Consider the following 21,245-nt stretch of genomic DNA (forward strand, 5'->3'; position numbering starts at 1 on the left):
TATTATTTATATGGCACTTTTCAATACAGATAACAAGATGCTTCACATCAATCAAATACAAACATCAAAACAAATCAAAGTGAAATGCAAATGAAATTAAAAGACATCACACAATAAAAGCATTTTTATAAAAGTGTCTTTAAGTGAGACAGCAAAGGCCCTTTGGTTTTTAACCTAGACCTTGGAATGGCCAGCAGCGAACTACCAGAGGATCTCAGTCTGTGTCCTGGTTCATAAGGGGGTAAAAGCTCTGAAATATAAGGAGGGGCCAGCCCAAGTCTGGCCTGAAAAGTAATTAAAAGATTTTTCAAATCAATCCTAAAATAAACGGGCAGCCAGTGAAGGGACGCAAGGACCAGAATGATGTGGGCACATTTTTTTTGGACCTGGTTAGTAGCCAAGCTGCAACATTCTGAACTCACTGTAGGTGACTGAGACAGGTGTACAGAGAGTTGCAGTAGTCAAGGCTGGAGGAAATAAAAGTGTGGATTAGTTTTGGTCTGTGGCACAAACTAGAACCATGGCTATATTTCTGAAATTATAAAAACATGATTGAACAACTTTCCTTACCTGGGACGTAAAACACAGATCCAGATGCAACTCTGCCTCAATAGCCTACAGATTGAATGTATACATTTCACAATCAACCTTAAAATACAGAATATTAATGTGTAATGTAATTTGCCTGAGAATTAAAAAAGGAATAAAAAAAACAGTTAAATTGAGTTGAAATGAACATATGTCCTCCAAAAAGTTAATCTGGACATGTCAATCTAATCGTTGATATTTGCTTTATAGTGTACAGTGCCATGTGTTGCAGTGAGCTGTGTGGATGATGCAGTAGAGTGAGACAGTCAGACACAGTGTGTGTGTGTGTGTGTGTGTGTGTGTGTGTGTGTGTGTGTGTGTGTGTGTGTGTGTGTGTGTGAATGAAGATCTAAGATTTCAGGACATAAAACAGACTTCATAGCCTCATAACACACTTGTCTTTTCTCCTAGTTGAAGCCTTAAAAGCTGCAAAGTTAGTTTCGGTTCTCATGGGACTGAAACCTTTCCTCCTCTAGGCTGCAAAGCACGTTTTGTATGGGATACTGCTCTGCCCAACTGTTATGCAGTTGCCACCGTTGTGTAAAACGAACACATCCTTCCTGTCCTTATGTGTCCAAACATGCCAAGCTATTACATTTTTAATTTGGCGCAACTCAGCTGTTAACCACCAGACGATATCGTTGTGCTTTGGCGTCAGATTAGTTAAGGCGGATCAGTCGATCTGTACCGCCCCTAGTTTACTGCCTCCAAGCATCTTTCACTCATGTCATCCCCCTCCAGCCTCCCCCCACCACACATCTACCTATCTACAACTTAAATAGTTGCTGCAAGCCAACACCAATCCCAGTTAACAGGGCTATCAGAGCTGCTGTTACATCTACACTTTGCTTAAAACAACCCTCATCAGATTTAGCTTCATCTTTGCGCGCAGTCGGTGCCAACTAAAGTGGGACAGTTTTTGCCGTTTGGGAACAGGAGAAATTGGCCCAGAGTATATTCCATAGAAACCAACGGTGAATTTATAGGGGAGCATGAACGGAAAGAATGGCGCGTACAAAGTCACCGTACCAAGCATATACCCAGAGAAACCCAAAGAGCTGGAGGAACGGGGACACTGGGGGACCAAAGCCGAGTTCATCCTGACTGTCATGGGCGCCGTCATCGGACCCGGGAATATATGGAGGTTCCCCTACTTGTGCTACAGGAACGGCGGAGGTGAGTGATTTTACATTGCAACTTTTGCTCTCAGTTGTCAGGCGTGTGTTTCCAAAATGAACAACCTCAGACGATTATTGATGATGCATTTCTAATCTATTATCTTCTCTCTCGCGCATTAAGGAGTAAAGATCCTCTCTTTCTTGCAGGTGTGTTCTTCATCCCATACACCTTGTTTATGTTGACATGCGGGATCCCGCTGTTCTTCCTTGAGACTGCTTTAGGACAATACACCAGCCAGGGAGGAATCACATGCTGGAGGAAGATTTGTCCGCTTTTCCAAGGTAAATTTAAAAAATGATTTCCCTGTAGTTTGTTTTGAACATATTCTGATGATAAATTTAATGCGTCGTCATATTTTGTCAAGTCTGTTTTCATTTTCGCCCATCACCGCGTGCGTAATTACGCACAATTTCTGCCCTTTTGACCGTCTCAAGACCGCATCGATTTGGAACAGAAACCAACCTTTGTTTTTAATTACTCTTTACTCAAGACAGTGTCAGGCTACTAAAGTAATGTTTCAACTTCAAAAACCAAAAAAAAAATTAAGTGACAGAAAATGCTCTTACTTTGGTTTGGTGCAATTTCCATTTGTCATTTTTTCCCCTGCAAATTAAAAAACACAGATGATAATTAAGTTAAATTGGCTAGGTTAGTGTGATATACAGTGATATTATTTCAATTGAGAGGCATTAATTAACATTGTGGAAACTGATATCCATATTCCCTAAATAAAGAGCATCTAAAAAGTCACCAGCAGAGGTCCCCATCACCCACTGTGAAGGTTAAAACATTTACGTGGTTTTAAGTGATAAATTATAATAATACTTTTCTTTTTTTTCCCCTTTTTTTTAAATCAGAGGTCTCATTTAACTTTTCCATTGCAAATATTAATGTGACATGAACATGCATGCACACCGACACAAATCCATAAATATTATGTACATGCACATACTGCCATCAATTAGGGACGTCACACCACACACACACATACACATAGGCAACACTTTTAAAATGATTGTAATGTGATGTAAATATTGTAAATCATATATGATCATGTCTCATATATGAGAATGTCACTGTTCACTATCTGCTCAATTTACCTAGCGTATTTTTGATCGTGAAGATATGTTGTGAGCTGAGGTAGAAAAGCCTAACCAGGGACAGGGGTCATAAATTAACCTAAATATGCCTATATGCAATACATCTGTTTCATGGTATTGTAACCTGTTACAAGGTTTCTTGTCCCTGACAAAAAAAAAAAAACAACGAATCAATAAATAATAAAAGAAACACCTTAGCTACCATTGAATATTTGAATGTGTTGAGGAACACTTGGGTGATGTTTATGAAAAACTAAAAAAAAAAAAGTACAAAAGAAAAGAAACTCCCTGACTAATCTTACATTCCTTTTTTCTCAGGCATGGGCTATGCCAGTCACTTAATCATCGCATTCAGTGCAACCTCCTATGTCACCATCATGGCATGGGCGTTCTTTTACTTGTTCTCATCCTTCAGTAAAGATTTGCCTTGGGCCTCATGTGGACACTACTGGAACACAGGTAACCTGCCCTGAGGCTAAAAATCGCAAAAAAAAAAAAATATAGTCAAAGCTGACATGCAGTGCAAGTTTGATCAATAATTTCTCTGAAATATTGTTGAAAAGCGTGTTTAATATATAGCACGCTGGCGTCTTACATGTAGGGTGAATTATACTGGGATATCACTAAACTGAAATATCACATCGACATAGGATTTCAGACCCTTTGCTACGATACTTGAAATTTAGCTCTGGTGCGTCCCATTTCTCTTGATCATCTTTGAGATGTTTCTACACCTTGACTGGAGTCCACCAGTTGTTGGTAAATCCAAGTGATTGGACATCATTTGGAAAGGCACACACCTGTCTATATAAGGTCTCACAGACAGGGATGTGTTGGGGCGCTGATCTGGGGAAGGATACAAAAACATTTCTGCTCCACAGTTCTTAAATGGAAGAAGTATGGAACAACCAGGAATTTCCTAAGGGGTACGGGGTCTGATGGGGTATTAATACTTTCTGAATGCACTGAATGTCATTAGTGTCGAAAGCAAGGGCCTAAATTAATGTAAACATGCTGAAAAATAGTTCTGTGCTAACTACAACAAAATAGGGATCCATGCTTTGTAAAAAAAAAAAATGCTCCCAATATAGTACAATGTAGTACAACTTTTACTTTGAAACTGAGCATCTTTCTTCACAGCATTCACAGTGTTTCATTCTTTTATATTAGACTCATGCTTGGACCTCAACCATCCAAATCTGAGCCTCAGCATGACATCCAGACTGAACACCACTCTTCCTGTTGTGGAGTTCTGGCAGTAAGCATCTACTCAACTCACGCAAGTTAAACTGAATGTTGTTTTCCTCCTTTTGATCCCTGTCCTTCCCTCTTCTCACTATGTTCTCTTTTCTGAATCCCAAATCATTCCAGATCCTCTCTTCCCCTCCCTCCACTCCCACCCACAAATTTTGTTTTTGCTGGACCGCGACAGTGGGCCCAGCCCTATAAATGTCAGTGAGTGAGTGAGTGAGTGAGTGAGTGAGTGCCTTTCTCTCTAGGTGATCATTTTACAAGTAAACATAACTGAAACCACAGCAAAGCCTTTGCCTTTAATTTATGTGTTTGCTGATTTTGTCAGACAATTTCACGATAATGAAATCAGGAATTTAACAGTGCAGAGCAGTGGCTTGGAAATGGCTTGGAAGTGAGTGCTGGTTAACATGTAGCCTTGATGGACTGCGTGTCACTAATTCAAGCGTATTCTGTTGTCTGACAACAGAAACAGAAAAACATGTAAATGAAAACACCTTTATTGGGAATTTGGCTGTATTAAAATACTGTATGTGAGCACAAAGACTATAGAACAAAGAGTTAAAGGGCTCCCAACTTCTGAGTCTCTCCCCTCCCTCCCTGTCACTCATCCACCTCGGCATCCTGAAACCCTTCCTTTTACTCATCATTCATGTTTTGCTCTCCCTCGCACCCACACCATTGCTCTGCTCCCCTCCCCTCCTCTGTTCAGGCGCCGGGTTTTGAAAATCTCTAGGGGTATCGAGGAGGTGGGCAGTCTGAGGTGGGAGCTGGTCTTGTGTCTAATCCTGACCTGGGTCATTTGCTATTTCTGCGTTTGGAAGGGCATCAAGTCCACAGGAAAGGTTAGCCTCTGAAATACTGTACAACATTCAAGAATGTTTCTCACGTTTTTGTAGAAATATCCCCAAAATGCTGCTCCAAATGAAAGTTTTAAGTGGCTTAGTTTCATGAATTTCCACAGAGATGGTTTGATTAAATCAGGCATATACACGTCTACTCTTCCAGACAGGTCACTAATAATTACAACATACATTTTCAGACAGTTTTGTAAAAAACATGTATGTCACCTGTATCAGCAGATAACTAAAACTACATTTTGTTCATTGTAAGCATTGTTTTAAGACTACAGATGTAGAGAGTTGCATAGCGTTTGTTTCTCTGATGTAAAATTAGTAAAATCTGTTTGACTGAGACACTGTTTACATCCAAGTTTTATTGAATGTCCTCTGAAGGATAAATGGGGCGTTGTCTTAGTTCAGCCAAAACACTAACATGCGTTTGCATCAGCTGATTATCTTTAAAGTTGTTTTTATTTGTGCTTCCATGCTGCTGGCTCATTAATACCATATACAGTATCAGCTATTAAGTGAGTAAGTACAATCCAGTTATATTCATACAAGCACAGCAGGGCCTGCATAAGCTGCTTGCTCTCACTATCACTACACAGATACCCTCATGCCAATACTGCTTGCTGCCACATCTTTATCCAATGCCCAAACCTTTGCCCCAAACCAAAGCTGCAGTGCAGACTTCCTCTCCACAATAGAGTTAGTTTTTTCAGAGCTCCCTTAATAAGCAATGTCTTGAGTGCTATATCTAACATCTTTAAAATATTGTCAGTAAATGGCCAGTTCCTTGACGTAAGTGTCTCTGAATGAGTGAATTCATTTTCTCTCAGTTTCATCGCCTACTTCATTCTAGAAATTTACAAAGCTGCAGTGCGTTGGGAGCAATACCCTTCCACACACACAGGACCCACTCCAAAAAGTGATTTAAACACTTCCAGTTAGAAATTATGTCATCTAGGGTCACATTTCACAGTTTTGGTCCATAGAAGAGAGTCACCAATATACATTATATAGCTGATAATATGGCAATTTGACACTGCTATACATTTGAGACTAGTCACAATCAATGAAACAAACTGTCAAAATTGGACACATTTGGCAAAGACAGCAATGCAGCCAATATACAATACAGTAATCCAATTGGTATAGTCTTTTGTACTCTCAGTTTGGTTCAAGACCAGATGCTATGTCATAAACATTTCGCTACCTAGTACCAGGATTACCTCATGTTCTTTCATATGTTGGGAACTGATTGTTTTAAAATCAGTACACATCGGTTAAATGTTCAAGTCATTCATTAAGCTAAAATGTTGAACGTTTGCTGTTTGCAGCTCCTCAATGTAAGGATTTTCTGCTTTTCTCTGTTTTATATCATTATAAATTGATTATAAATCTTTGGACTTATGGTAGAAGACAAAACATTTGTAGAAATTACATTGGCTTCTGACAAATTGTGATCAACATTTTATTTTTACTAGTGTCACATTTTAAAAGCGAATTAATCGATTGACTGAAAAGAATCTATAGATTAATTGATGGTGAAAACGATCACTAGTTTCAATCTTTACATTGCAGATGTAATCAAGTCAATGCTCTTTTCTTTCAGGCTGCCTTCTTCACAGCCACCTTCCCCTTCATTATGCTGTTGGTTTTGCTCATACGTGGCGTTACCCTACCGGGGGCAATTGATGGGATCATTTACTACCTCTACCCTGATATCTCTCGCCTGTCAGATCCCCAGGTAAGACCACACAGACGATATTTAGACCAGAAGAACCACAGCATTGTTTCCTCAGAGACATACGCAGACACACTAACACACGTTTGTTTGACCTTTTCAGGTGTGGATGGATGCTGGTACTCAGATCTTCTTTTCTTATGCCATTGGCCTTGGGTTCCTAACTTCTCTTGGGAGTTACAACACTTACAACAATGACTGTTACAGGTAAGTGCAATGCTATTCTAGCAAAACTATCCTGCTATAAATAAAATGTTACCGTCTCTGAATCCTTAAAATAAGTTTAAGGAATTGAAGTAAAGTGTGTTTTTTGTCTGTTACATAATTTATCTGCAGCCTGCAGCAGCAGATTGTTTTTGTGTGTGGGAACTTTTGTTTGCTTTTAAGTGAAATTTGATGCAACAAAGCCAAGAATGACGTCAGAGGGAAACAGAAAAGTCAGATATTGCAAATAAGCATGAGGTCAAAACATTTCATAGGGGTGTGATTAACACAGGCAATGAATAAATTCTTCTCCTGGCTTGTAAAATGAGCATCCATCTCTGCAACACTTTGTATCCACTCTACAGTTGCGTGCACATTTCTACTGGATTCATTTTCTTTTCAGGGACTGTTTCTACCTGTGTCTGCTGAACAGTGCAACCAGCATCGTGGCAGGCTTCGCCATTTTCTCTGTTTTGGGTTTCATGACATACGAACAAGGAGTGGATATATCTGAGGTGGCAGAATCCGGTAGGTACTGGCTCAGTTAAGTTCAACTTTAGGCTGAGCATTAGAGTCACAGTTTTAATACATTTCCTTAGAGTCTTTTTGGGGAAGCTGATAGTCAGATACTGTAACCTGCACCACTACTCTTCGCCCTTTGTGGAAACTGTGCAGAGTCTTGTGATTTTTCTTTATCCTTATCCCTTTAATTTTCCAACCTAAGACGCTTTCTGGCAGACTTGATACTTTCTTCTGTCATTTTTAGTTTTTCTCTTTGATGTTTTAGATTTAATTTAAAGCTTGCAGCTCAGTTCAGGTGAGAAAGATTACTGCTAATAACAAGCAGTAGAAATGAAGAGCTCAAGTGATAAAAAAAAATGTATGCTATGACCTGTATTTTAGGAACTCAACGTTTTACAATTGAAATCAAAGTCATTGATTCCCATTTGGAAAATAAACATACAAAAAACACTTAATGCCCACATTTTGCTTTGTGAAGCCAGGTCACCTTGTCTGCTTTGTTGCCTGTGGTAAATGGTATAATGGTCAGACTTTAGCCATGCTTGGGTATAGCATTGTAAGTCTCTTAGCCAGTTCATCACTTTGGCCCAAACTTTAATATCTCAACAACTACAACTTGGTTGTCATGGCATTCTTTGTGTATTTAGTACTAATTAGCACATGCTTACATGCTAAACTAAGACAGTCCACATTAAAAGGTTCTGTAAACGATCGTCACTGCCACTAGATATACTGTATCACTTGACCACCAGCATATCAGACCAAAACAAATGCCACACTTCCGGCCTCCGTTCGCCCACGATCTCCCCTCCCCTTCCCAGTCAGCAAGGTGCTACGAAGTCCAGTGAAAGCGGCCGTAAAACACACAGCGAGTAGCAGAACAGAGTAACGTTACCGTGAGTACACAGAGCCAACAAAAACAATCCAGCCACATCCAATTAGCCCGTACTAGCATTGCCGTGATATTCTCCAAAACATGCTGATGCTGGGCAGTGAGCCAGCTAGTAATAGCAACAACGAATTCATAATTTGGGTAACGCAAATTAGCTAACGTTTTCATGCCTTTTTTAGCCGGATACTAATGAAAACAGACATGTAGCATTATGTAGCCATGAAGTTACTTACACATTGAGGAGAAGAAAAGCCATTTCAGAGTTAAGCTGGAGTCCTTTAGCAGCTAGTGGGGCTCTCCATCTCCAAGACAGACCAGTATTAGTTCCATGGTCGGCGTGGGAAAGACATTCAGCCTCTGACCCCCGCCGGAACTGACCGCAGGAGAGGCACCGACAGAGCCGGTAAAAACTTAGAAAACTTTATGGGTGTTTTGAAGGTCCACCGCTGTTAGTCCCCATAGCCAGTCTGCTTGTGCTCTGGTAGTATCTCTTAAACTTTTTAGACAAAAGACGTTGTTTCTTCAGTGGAGGAAAGTGTGGAAGGTGGGTTTCAGCTGAACGCTGCATACTGTGCTGTGACAAGTCCTTTAACAGGAAGGACTCACATGTACTACCACGCACGCCTATAGGTGCCCTACCACTAAAGTGCTGCCAGACCAGATACCAAAACAAAGGGCAGAGGAACTTGTTTGTTGCTATAATATTGGTAATATCTCGTTCACAAAACCTTAAAGCCTGCCTATTAGAACAGTTATTGTGAGCATGATTACAAGCCAATATTGACATTGAGCTCTGCTGTACCTAAGCACAGCACAGCAAAACCCCTGCATTTCTTTGGGGTTAAGGGGGCAGCATGTCACTGAGGTCTCCAAGCCAAGAGTTTAACAGTTAACACTGTTGTTTGATGGTGCACTTTAACCTTTTGGCTAGTTTGACACTAAACACTAAATATTTCTCCTTTTTCATGCAAGTGAAATTTTAAATGGGTCAGAAACTAATAATGCTACTGCATTACTGCTTCTCATTTTCTCCACTTGTTTGCTTTTTCAGTCTTTATTAATGTTTTCTTTATCTCTGTGCTTCAAATGCAGCATAAAAACAATCAATTCACTGAATATCCTTCCTCCATTCTTGTCTCAAGTCGTTATGTTTTGGGCTCTCTGCCACTGCACATTTCGTAAGGTGTGGCTTGATCACTCTCAGTCTTGTGAAAATCACACATTCAAAAGTGAACATCCTCAACACAGGAAAGTGAGAAACAGATAGTGTTGTATGTGGACACAAGTGACATTTTTGTCTGTCGCCAATTTATTTATTATATCTTGTTACATTCTATGTGTGTTTTGTGTGTGTGTATGTGTGTGTGTTTGTGCAGGCCCAGGGTTGGCTTTCATTGTCTACCCACGAGCAGTAGCCATGATGCCCGTACCTCAGGTGTGGTCAGTGTGTTTCTTCATCATGATCATTCTGCTTGGACTGGATAGTCAGGTACCAGCAAAACCCCTCTGAATGAATGAATGTTTGGAATGAATGAATGATCAAAGCTCTGACTCTCTTTCCTGCCACTGACTCTTTCCAGTTTGTTGGTCTGGAGTGCTTGATGACATCACTGGTTGACCTGTTCCCAACTTACCTGCGTCAAGGCTACAGACGTGAGCTGCTTCTGCTGGCTATATGCTGTACCTGCTGTTTGCTGGGACTCTCACTGGTCACTGAGGTTTGTACAGTTGATTTCATAAACCTTTCTCCATGTTTTTTGCCTTATTATTTATCTAGCATTTAATGTGTTTTAGAAACTGGTCAAATATTACAGAAAGCAAAGAAGAGAAAGAAGCATAGGAGGAATAAAAACAACAAAAAAATTCAATCAAGCAGAAATGGAATATAATATTCATAATTTTGTTTTCATTAGCATATAATCAAATGAAACTAAGACCCCATTCAGACCTGACTCTCAGCATGTCAGTTTACACCTGGCATTAGAATGCCTCGCCATCGGGTCTAACACCCCCACTCAATATGCAAATAAACAAGTATGTGTCACTGTTTTTATCCAGTCTGACTATGACAGATGGGTGTGTTGTCAATGTGTTTTTGAGAGAGAGAGCATGGCAAGGAGGGGCTGAGGAGGGGCCGAATTGTTGCACTGTGCACAGCTCTAAAATGAAATAACGTTTTAGCCATTTGAAATGGTAAAAATTTTTGGTTCATTATGAAACTGTGGTGGGGACTAATTAGTGTGTGTGTAGAGTGTGGCAGAGAACTTCATTTGAGTAGGCAGTCTTTTAGTGTGGCCCAGGACAAATTTGCATTCACACTGCTAAAAGAAGAAGGCTCTGACAGTAATACTGTAAAATCTGCCTACCAGGCAGCACAAATTAACACATTATATCCCTCTTGTTTAATCAGTACAAAAGAATGAAGGGTAAAAATGACAGTATGTTGTTTTACAAGAGGTTATGTATAGGACTATGTTTTGGCTGCCAGGCTAACTGTCTCCTCGTTTCCATTCACCAGCTGTAGCAGCACTCAAGCTGCTACACGCCAGTTCCAAAAAAGTAGAAAAATTGGCCTCGGTTGCACTCTAAACCTCCCTTTTGCCGCTCTGCTACAGAGAATGTTGAAAAGCCTGCCAAACCAGCCAGCAGTCTTTCTTGCCAATTTCAGTGTTACACGAATTAGTTTCTCACACCTAATAAATCTTAATCCATTGTAACAACCAAAGACATAATTTTGATGCATGTACAAAAAAGGAGTGGCAGAGCTGTCAAAGAGCTGTCATCTCACATTGGGATTTTCCATTCAAGTGAAATAATAATACATATAGCATGTATTGTTATTTGGATGATTAAGGAAAAACTTGAGCTGAAGCTTAACTGAAGCCACTGCTGAATGCAACAGTTGAATGGAGGATTAGGTTATAGGATTAGTGTCTGTCTTTAATCATTAAAGCTAAGAATATAAGCAAACCCCTTTGTTGATAATGAATTTGCTTGTTGCATAAAATGATAATGGGATCATGGCTGTTAGTGTCCAGGCTCATTATTTTTGTTTATCAGTATTTATTCAAATGACAGGTGAAAATTAGATGAAATGCAAAGATATACTGTAGATGATTAGAAACAGTCCCTTTGGAGCTCAGTACCAACATTTTTTTTATTTTTTTATTTTTGCAGGATAAGTTTTGTATGAAAATGTCATTATATTAACTGTTTATATTAAAATTTTATCACTGTCCTTGTTTTTAGGGTGGGATATACCTGCTCCAGCTGTTGGATCATCATGTCTGCAGTGGCACCACCCTGCTCCTCCTCTCCTTATGTCAGTCGGTCAGCATTGGCTGGGTCTATGGTAAGTCACAGAGAATACAATCAACCATGTAGAAACTGGATCATGGTTTAAAAAAAAAAACAAAAAAAAAACGGATACAGGTCTTCATCACATTATGAAATACTAGGGTTACAACTGTTTTCATTGGGGCCAAGACTACTGTTTGCACATTTGATATGTTGATAATTTGAAGTCAAAGATGAGACTGACCTTTTTATGTTATCTTTTCTTTTCCCTAAAGGTCCTGACCGTTTCTATGACAACATCACAGACATGATTGGTTATCGTCCATACCCATTCATGAAATACTGCTGGCGCTACACTACCCCCCTCTTCTGTTTTGTAAGTCCTTTCATTCACTGTTGTGTGATTTGTTTCCTCCATGTGTCCTGATATCTCTCGTCTCATGTCTGTTTGATGTGTGATTATTCATGTACATGCCATGTACAGCACTTTCGTGAGAGGGGAAAAAAAGAGGACAACCCCAGTGGGAATTAACATGGAGATCAATCACAGGCACAGATGCACACAGCTGTGGATACACAAACATAGATTTTGTTTTTATTGTATTTTTCAACCATATATCACTTGTCTTTACCTTTCCCCCTTTTCACTCTTGAAGTTATCTTGCAATCCTTCATTGCCTGCAGAACTTCACACCCCAGACACCCAACTTCAACTACGGTGATCCAGGGGTAGAAAGAGTACTGAAAAAGTAAAGTAAAGTAAAAGTACTGTTACTATAAGTTTTAAGTCGGTTAAAATGCACTCTTAGTAAATATTACTGCATTGCATTTTTAAAAGGGGGAAGGGGAGATGTAGAAATTTTATATGGTCATAATGATGTTTTACGATAGAACTATTAAATTAACAAGCGTCTTTAACCTACAAATGCATTACAGTACCAATGCATACATGCAGTTTAAAACAGTTAACAAGATTATCATCTCACAATTCTGAGATATGATCTCGTTAATTCAGAAAAACAGAGCTGATTTTTTTTTTTTCTTAGGTAAATGCATTACACTTATAGGTGTCAATGTATGTATGTAGCGATTAAGCTACATAAATATAATGGAAATCAGCAGAACAGCAGAATAAAGCATCATTAAGGCAGAGACTGTGGAGATACAAACAATATAAACTCCACAGCGGCTGCAGCCACAAAAAAAACATATATTACATTTTTAAAAAAGAGACAGCAGTATTTGCACACAGTGTAGTGCCTATATGTCCAGATATAGTATATAACAACAGTATATAAGGACTCTTGTCTTGTCAGTGTCTTGTCTTTTCAGTGTCACACTTATCTAATTACATACTGGAACTTTTAACTTAACATGAATCCACTCCGTCTCCTCTCATCACAGGGCACCTTCATCTTCTCTATTGTCAAATACTCCCCACTGAAGTTCAGTAACAGTTACGTTTATCCACTCTGGGCCAACATCTTGGGCTGGTTCATTGCCACGGTTTCCCTCTCGCTCATCCCACTTTTTGTGTTTCATAAAATGATGCAGGGAAAAGGCACTCTTCGACAGGTAAGCATGATCCTCTCTTTTCTCTGAATTACAGAAGCACTGTTAAGCAGGGGTTAAAGTGGGCCAGAACGATTCAGAACTTTGTCCTGCTGTCTTCGATTAATAAGTGAATAAATCTTAGTGTAGTGTAGAGCGAGACAGATGAGCAGACACACACACGCACACAGGCAGGAGAGAAGATCCTCCTGGCAGATCATCACACAAGGCGACGGTCCTTTTAACTTCACTGTTGCAGAGGAAGCAACACCCTGCTTATCCAGGAACATAAAAAAAGCTCTATGTCATGAATTCATGAGGTTATTATTAAGATCAGCTCTATGTGTGATTAGAAGAAGAAAAAAAGAAAAAAGAAAAAGAGCAGAGGTCAATAAGTGAACAGCCTGGCTATGCACACCAGAATCTTAGGGTTCCCCCATCTGCCAAATCCCACTTCAACCCCTGCTGTGAACTCAATGTTGTTAAAGAGAACCTACAAAGTCGCACTGGAATGTACTGAGCATGGGACAAAATTATTATTGACCAGCCAATGTTGATCCGTAAAACTTTAAACGTCTTAATAGATTACGATCAGTTTGTGCTTGTTGGCAGTAAAAATATACATATATATATATATATATATATATATATATATATATAACTGTGCTGCTGTGAAAGATGCATTCATTAAATAAACTGTAAAAAAAAATAAATAAAATAGATGTTATGAAAAATTATGTTTTTGTTTGTTAAAAGGTATTTTGGGTCAGTGATCCACCAATCTTAAAGAGCTCTGTGTCTCTGTCTGGATGACTGACACAGCTGAATGTATTTATGTTTGCCTTGCTCAAATCTGCGCCGACGGGGGATTGTTGGATTCTGGTTATGCGCAGGGGTTACTGAATACAGTCTGGCCTTGTGTACAATAAGATTCCTGGCTCAAGGATTTTCTTAACAGGATATCTCAGAATGTTCTCCATGTGCAGAAAGCACCCGCAGGATTAGATAACCTGGAAAACATGAACCATTGACCTTTGAACATATGCAAGTCATTCCACTGCTTGAATGCAGGAACACCCCCCCCCCCAACAAGTGTTATATCTTCTTTCTTTTGGGCTATGGAGCTCCTTTGTTGTCCAAAAACTACTAAAAACAAATCAGTGAGTTACACTGCAGTTGTTAGCACGTTCATTCACAATCGGGAATCCGGCCATTGTGGTTTATTTTGAGTCCTGGTGCCATAAACACTCAGCAGCACACCATTAGTTTATTTAAGTCTTGTTTCAGTGATGTAAAAAACTCTGTATTTGTGACCTGTATTTAAAGATTCATGTCTACAGAGGGAGTGACACAGGTTGTGGAAATCAGAAAGTATTTAAAGATGGACTAGTATTGTTGTTGGTTTTTTAACTTTTGTTCACAATAGCAAAAAACATAGAACATCACCACCCTCATCCTTTAATCCACTTTAACATGAATATTACTGGGAAACTTAGTTGTATATATTGTATTGGTTGGTTGTGAGAAGGTTGTTGTTTTTCAAGGTTCCATTTAATTCAGTTGCATTCATCTTTATTGCAATTAGACGTGTGTATAACAAAGATTAGTCTCGTCATTCCAAGGCAGTAAAACTTGAAAAAGAATTGACATATTTATAGAGATAAATCATAATGTACAAAAGTGTTTTAAAAGACAGGAAAAGTTTGCTTTTACGCTATTAACATACTATACAAATATACAGACAGTAACAGTAATACTGTATTCAGCAATAAGGAATGCAGTTTTTTCCTGCTCTGACTGTTTTTTCTCCACCGACTCAGTGAATTTCTTTTCACTCTTTCCTCAGCGTTTCTTGTTGCTCTGTCAGCCTGTGGACGACCTCCCCTTGGATCAGAAATGCCCTCCTGCACTGGGAACCAATGGCACCACTGCCCACACAGAGCTCAAACCTTTATCCCACACTGGGGAAGAAACACAGTGAGCACAGTCAGATTGGTCAGCTGGGAGGTGTACTGTGCATTTGTGTGTGGTCTTGTGGGCTCATATTCATCACATTAAGAGTCAGACATGAGAATGCTCCAAAAAGAGACAATGAAGGAGTAAAGAAATGATATTGGTTCCTCTTGAGTATTGTAAAGTAATTCCAAAACATGTCTCTTAGTGTGCTTTCTTGCCTCTGAATCTTCTGGAGTTCCCTTAAAGACTTATTTTTATACAAATCTGACAAACAGCTTTAATTTTTAAGTTTTTGAGTAGGTGCAAAGGTGAAGGATTTTTACTTTGAACTTTTTTTTATTTTTTATCAATCTTTAATTAATTCCAAAATTTTACTTTAACCAGTTATAATATGAGCTCTGGACTCATTGCCACAGGTGGTTTAACTTTTTCTTTTAAAAAATATTATTTTGCAGGGATAATGAAATTGTCTCATATTGTTGTGCAGCTGTATATCATCATCATTTAAAGTGTACACATGCTTTTATTACGAAGGTCAGTTTGCTAATCACTGACGTGTTTTTTTGAATGACTTTCCTCTTCTTTGCTACATCTAAAAGGAACGTTTAAAAAAAAAAAAAACACTAATGGGCCTTACGGCACAGTGTCCGTTTTCATTCTTTGATGACGTCTATGAGGAAAGGGTGCACAGAGTGCATCACAGACTATCCCAGGATAGTGTCCCTTCTCCTTCCAACTTTCTCTCCATTCTTCAACCATGTTGATTTATTCTTTTCCCGTTGCCACATTATCAGATGCCCCTCTTGGGCACAATGAATGCTGGATGTCTGGACACAAGTGCAGACGAAATTCATGAGAGGACACAAGGTGTGATGTTGATGAGAACTTGTGGCCAAATGCAGAAGACAGGATTGGCTAACCCTGTTGTATCTCTATTTATGCAACCTTCCTCTACAAGTTTGTTAATGTGTATAGTTTTATATTGTAATTACTTTGATGTTGGTGCCTTTGTCCAATTACTCTATGCAAATAATGGCTGAAAATAAAGCCTGTTGGAGCATATTGCAGCAGTTCTGATCCATAACTGTGATATACTGTATATCGTGACAAAGCAAATTCCATGCAATAAAGAAGTGACCTTGTTATTGTAAAGGATTCTTGGGTTATTCTAAAAGACACTTTAAAGACACTAGTGATCCATATTATAATTCTACTTTGCTGTTGGGGTTGTTTTAGTGTGTAATGAGTAACAAAGTATCAATGTTCAGAGACGTGTATGAAGTGTTTTAGTTGCATTAGTGCAGTTTGAATGTGATATTAACTGTTATGATGCGTTTGTAAGAGGAAGAGTTTCTAGAAAGCGAACAAAAGTGTTTTCATTGTACACGTAGGATACAGAACAAGGGGTTCACGGTGTAAGGTAATGTGATCACTTTTGACAGAGACAGTGATGACAGCTCGAACAGGGTCACGCAACGAGACGGGATTACATCACAGTCACGTTTCAGTGAACATTAAGCAGTGCTTTGGGATTCATTCTTAAGCAACCATGAACAAATGTGGTTCAGCCTCGCCCCAAAGCAATGAAAAATACAACACTGAACATTTTCGTCATTGTTCAAATATAGTTTTTTGACAGTTTGCACAAAGTAATCCCTACTGGCAGAGGATAGCATTAAAGGAACGGTGTGTAAGATTTAGGAGGATCTATTGGCAGAAATGGAATACAATAGTCACAATTACGTTTTCATTCGTGTATAATCACCTGAAACTATAGAATCGCTGTTTTTTCATTAGCTTAGAACGAGCCCTTCATATCTGCACAGGGGTTGGGTCTTCTTCCGTGGAGCCATGTTGCACCACGTTACCTGAAGGCCACAATAGGTTCTCCCACATGCTTGGAAATGGAGATTAAGATTTTTCAATTGTGCCAGTTTATTTTCTTTTAGCTGTGATAGATACAAATGGTACAATGGCGGTCTGTATTTCCCCCAGTATTTGTCTTGGTAGAGTGATGTTTGAAATTAATTTCCAAACATAGCAAACAACTATAGACTGTGCTTGGCAGGACTCCACAATATCATCATCATCTCCACAACATTCTGGCAGGACTCAAATTATGAAACCATTTGGATACCAAACCTTTATGGATATGGATACATCACATACTCTGATACTGTATTATTTCAATCTACACTATAAAGGTGAAGAAGAAGAAGAAGGTAAAGAAAGGTAAATAAAACAAGTCAAGCTGTAAATGTAGTAAAGGATTACAACTCATCTTAAATACAACTGATCCAGAATTGGCCTTTTAAATATTTTTCCTTTTCCATAAATGTACTGACCATTTGTATGACAACATCACTGATATGATTCATCTTCCATAATGAAGTTTTAGCACAAATTTATTTCTTTCACCTGATAGCGCTCATCTTTACCTCTGCAGCTTTGACACTTGTATTTAACCTCTCATGTCTCCCATGTAACACTCCAAACTCCCAACCTCAATCACCTCCATTGCTGAGGATTCAGCACCTAGGGACAGTGGAGAAAATGTATGTTTTATACATTATACCATAACCCATCATAATATAAAGATATGGGCATGTAAGTCCTTTTTTCTTTTTTACACAACCACACATCACTAATACCAAGTGTGGATTCATGTCGTTCATCCTGACAGAATCTACAAATCATAAAACAAAAAAAAAACAAAAGAAAACACTGTGTATACCTAACCTTAAACACAAGGCAGGCAACTCTCCTTTTTAAAACCGTACCTGTCCCAAGAGACATAAGATGGCATGATACATTAACTTCATAATAAATCATTTCACACAGAGAGGGCCTGGGATTTCACTACATTGTTTTGCTTTATTCCCAGGAATTAAAGGAGGAGATAAGAGGAAAAAAGGGTTTTCAGGATAATATTTCCCTGTGTGGACAGACCCATTGGGGGAAACATGTTGCAACACTTGAAACATACTGAGACATATACAAGCTTGCGCAGTAAGCTTTGCTATTTCATTGGCTTCAGTCCTGACAAGAACACTTGGGTAGATGTAATATGAATACCATATGCATCTAATTCAGAGTCTAGCCTGGGATAACAAGTGGTCATTGTGATTTTTACATAATCATTATGTGGTAATCGATTTTTAAGTACAAACTGATGATCTGAAAAGTCTACGTGTTGATTTTGTTGACAGTACATATGAATTAACATGGTCTAACATGGGCTAAAGTGTCCAAAAATGACTGGTATGGACCAGTCCTGAAACATAGCAGGTTACTTCTGAAGTTACCAGAGGGTAAGATTGAAGAGCAGCTCAACTAAGTGGAAAAAAAATTGAGAAATTATACTTCTAAATTATCCTCCAGTGTTAAAGATTATGTGTGTGCATTAGAATTGGTCCAGATGTGGAAGTAGCATCTCACCGGCCACCATAGTTAGTTGTTGATGTTTAATTGAATGTAGGTTGGGAAATTGAGTGATCAAAATTCAATGTCAGGACAATTTCTGATGCCAGTGTTAATTTGACGTAGAATGCTGAAAACAGTTGTTGATATTTTGTTGGTTTTGTGTTGATGAGTTACCAAAACCTTCATGCCAATGCTATTTTGACATAAAATCCATGTTCTGGTTGTGAGCAAAACTCCTAGTCTGCTAAATGTCACAATGTCAGTTAGCCAACATTGGGTTTTGACATTTTTATTGAAATTCGAGAGAACACGATGACCTGGAATTCAGATGTCTCAGGCAGAAGTATTTATTGCAATCTTTGCACCAGAAAATTATGACATAATGATAATGATGTCAACCTGTAAATCAGAGTAGTGCCACACCAAGTTCTGAAAATGTCTTGTCTGACTACGGGTATATAATCCCAGGTTTGACATGGTTGCAACATTTTACCATACATCCATATACCTTACTCCATATAAGGTTAAACTTTATCCGAAACATTCATGTGTGAAGATGCTATTGGTCACCAAAATCCACATTGTCACGTTCTTACCCAATAATATTACATGTGTCTTGTCCTTTTCCCTACTTAGCTCATCCTTGACAACAACTACATTTGAACACAATGCTTTCCTTGTACCCCCTTATCTATAAGACCCTGAGAACCCTAGCTAAAAATCTCCTTCACAGACATCAACCTGATTTTCATTTCCAACCAAAAATGAGTTCAATGTCTTTCTGACGTTACCTTGACCTCCAGTGCCTGGCAGGAACACAATATGTAGTATTCACCAGAACTACTTCGCTACATGGGAGGGCGATGCACAGCTTTCACATTAGTTTGTTAAGCAACAATTAATCGCAAAACTGAACTACCCCCTTTATAGGAAGATCACCAATACTGTTTATATATAGCTAGCTAAGTACAAGGAAAACAAGCAGAAAATTAAAGATGTCTGTCTTAGTACCCTGCATAATTAACATTAACAGAATTGGGCAATTCAACTTTGCCATTTTGTGTGGCTAACAGTTAGCTAACCTGCGGCATTTACAAAGTCGATATTCCAACATTTTTTCGAAAACAACAACATCAACAACAAAAAACCGTTATGTTGTCAGTGATCTATAATTTCGGTGGTGTGAACATTAGGGGTTTTTGGGTTTGGATGATCTGCTAAGCTGCTGGCAGTTTTTGTCGGTTTGAACGACAACAAGTGAGGAGACAGGAGGGAGATTTGGAAGGGGGACTGAGAGCTTGAGTAGACGATGTTACCATGTGGTCCTAGTGCCTGCAGCTGTTTCTCTCTTTTAAAAAAAAAACAAAAAAAAACATTAGATTTCAGTCTGTAAAAAGTGTGTGTGTGTGTCCAATACTGCTCTCTGAGAAACTGCAGAGGACATTTGCTCTGTGCACAACCCACCCTACCCCTGCTGTGTCCTGGAAAAATCAGAATACTAGATCATTTATAAGTTCACACCGAGTATATAAATCCCAGCACTACTTTGGCGGTACATCAGACAAACAGTTGGGAGCCACAGATTTAATAAGATTGTAGAGCTCCAGATGACGAAGATTATGCATACATTCTATGACCTTTTTTTATGATTTGCAATTTGTTATGTTTGACAAGTGAACCTAAATCCAAGACACGGTATGGCATGGTACAAATGATCAAGTGAAGGCATCCCTGCTGTGAAAAGCACCCCCTGTACATTTGGCATAATTTGAACCCTAACCCTAACAAATCATCGCTCAAAGCTGAAGAACTCCAGCTGGTTTGAATGGTAGGTTGTGTTGTGAGCCATGGCAGACTGACAGTCGAGCTAGGCGTCATGTGGTGATCTTGGAGCACAAGGAGATATAGATTAGTTCAGAAAATAACATGGAAAACTCAGGGTAACAAATCGAAGCGGCGGAGTACACTTGATACCAAACTGGCTGAAGTAAGGATCTTGTGAAGAGTGGATGAAGACAAAGATATTAAACTGGTCTGTAATGTTGGTCCACTCTTATTTTTGCTCACAGATAAGTCTAATGCGGGTAAGTTTCACAAAATTAACTGACTTTATTTTAAACCAAAAAGGTAAGACACCATACCCCCAGGCTAACTGAGGCCTAAGACCAATGTTACCATGGTAACAATCAGTGACACCCACAACAAAAATCAGGAAGACATGGCTAATCATTTTTGGTTTGCTGAGATTCATGAAGTCACAGAACAGTAAATAAGCGTAAATAAGCTGCAAGGAGCCAAATAGTCTGAAACAAAAGTGAAAAGTCAGCATTAGATGATTGTGACCAAAAACATCACCACTGCAGCCCCTTTGTCCTTCTCAATGGAGAAGTAAGCTAATAACACCCATCTAGTTCCTTCATCACAACAGGCACCCCTGTCAGTTTATGGCTCTGTGTAGGTGGAAGAAATGTTCCTCCATGTTCCACAATTCATGTTGCTGAATCTTGCCTCAGTAAATCTACAAAGCATAAGCTTACCAGAACCCGCACTTCCCAAGGGCCTGAGCTGAACAGCCACATAGGCTGAGATGCAGCATTCCAGATTTACAAGATTTCCTTCCCGTTACATTCAGACACAGAGCCAATGGTGCAAAGCAGATGTGAATTAGATTTATGAGAGTGGAGTTTATATGA

General features: G+C 39.0%; 1 protein-coding gene across 1 annotated transcript; it reads left to right on the forward strand.

Moving 5' to 3' along the window:
- Positions 1-1,372: 1,372 nt before the first annotated feature.
- LOC111672130 (sodium- and chloride-dependent GABA transporter 2-like) lies at positions 1,373-16,281 on the forward strand. Its single transcript, XM_023429448.2, has 14 exons — positions 1,373-1,764; positions 1,914-2,048; positions 3,186-3,326; positions 4,038-4,125; positions 4,831-4,963; positions 6,576-6,710; positions 6,811-6,914; positions 7,315-7,439; positions 9,702-9,814; positions 9,906-10,043; positions 11,575-11,677; positions 11,898-11,998; positions 13,027-13,197; positions 15,020-16,281. Exons 1-14 carry the CDS (start codon positions 1,581-1,583, stop codon positions 15,152-15,154), a joined length of 1,806 nt encoding a protein of 601 aa, XP_023285216.1. The 5' UTR covers positions 1,373-1,580; the 3' UTR covers positions 15,155-16,281.
- Positions 16,282-21,245: the final 4,964 nt, after the last annotated feature.

Source organism: Seriola lalandi, unplaced genomic scaffold, assembly GCF_002814215.2.
Source record: "Seriola lalandi dorsalis isolate HSWRI2012SDOR001 ecotype SW California unplaced genomic scaffold, Sedor1 jcf7180002054893, whole genome shotgun sequence".
In the NCBI taxonomy this organism is placed as follows: domain Eukaryota; kingdom Metazoa; phylum Chordata; class Actinopteri; order Carangiformes; family Carangidae; genus Seriola; species Seriola lalandi.

Excerpts from the sequence above, each read along its gene's own strand:
- LOC111672130 (XM_023429448.2), top strand. The coding sequence starts at position 1,581 with ATGAACGGAAAGAATGGCGCGTACAAAGTCACCGTACCAAGCATATAC. Across the intron at positions 1,765-1,913 it reads GTGCTACAGGAACGGCGGAG|GTGTGTTCTTCATCCCATAC; the intron begins GTGAGTGATTTT and ends TCTTTCTTGCAG. Across the intron at positions 4,964-6,575 it reads GCATCAAGTCCACAGGAAAG|GCTGCCTTCTTCACAGCCAC; the intron begins GTTAGCCTCTGA and ends CTTTTCTTTCAG.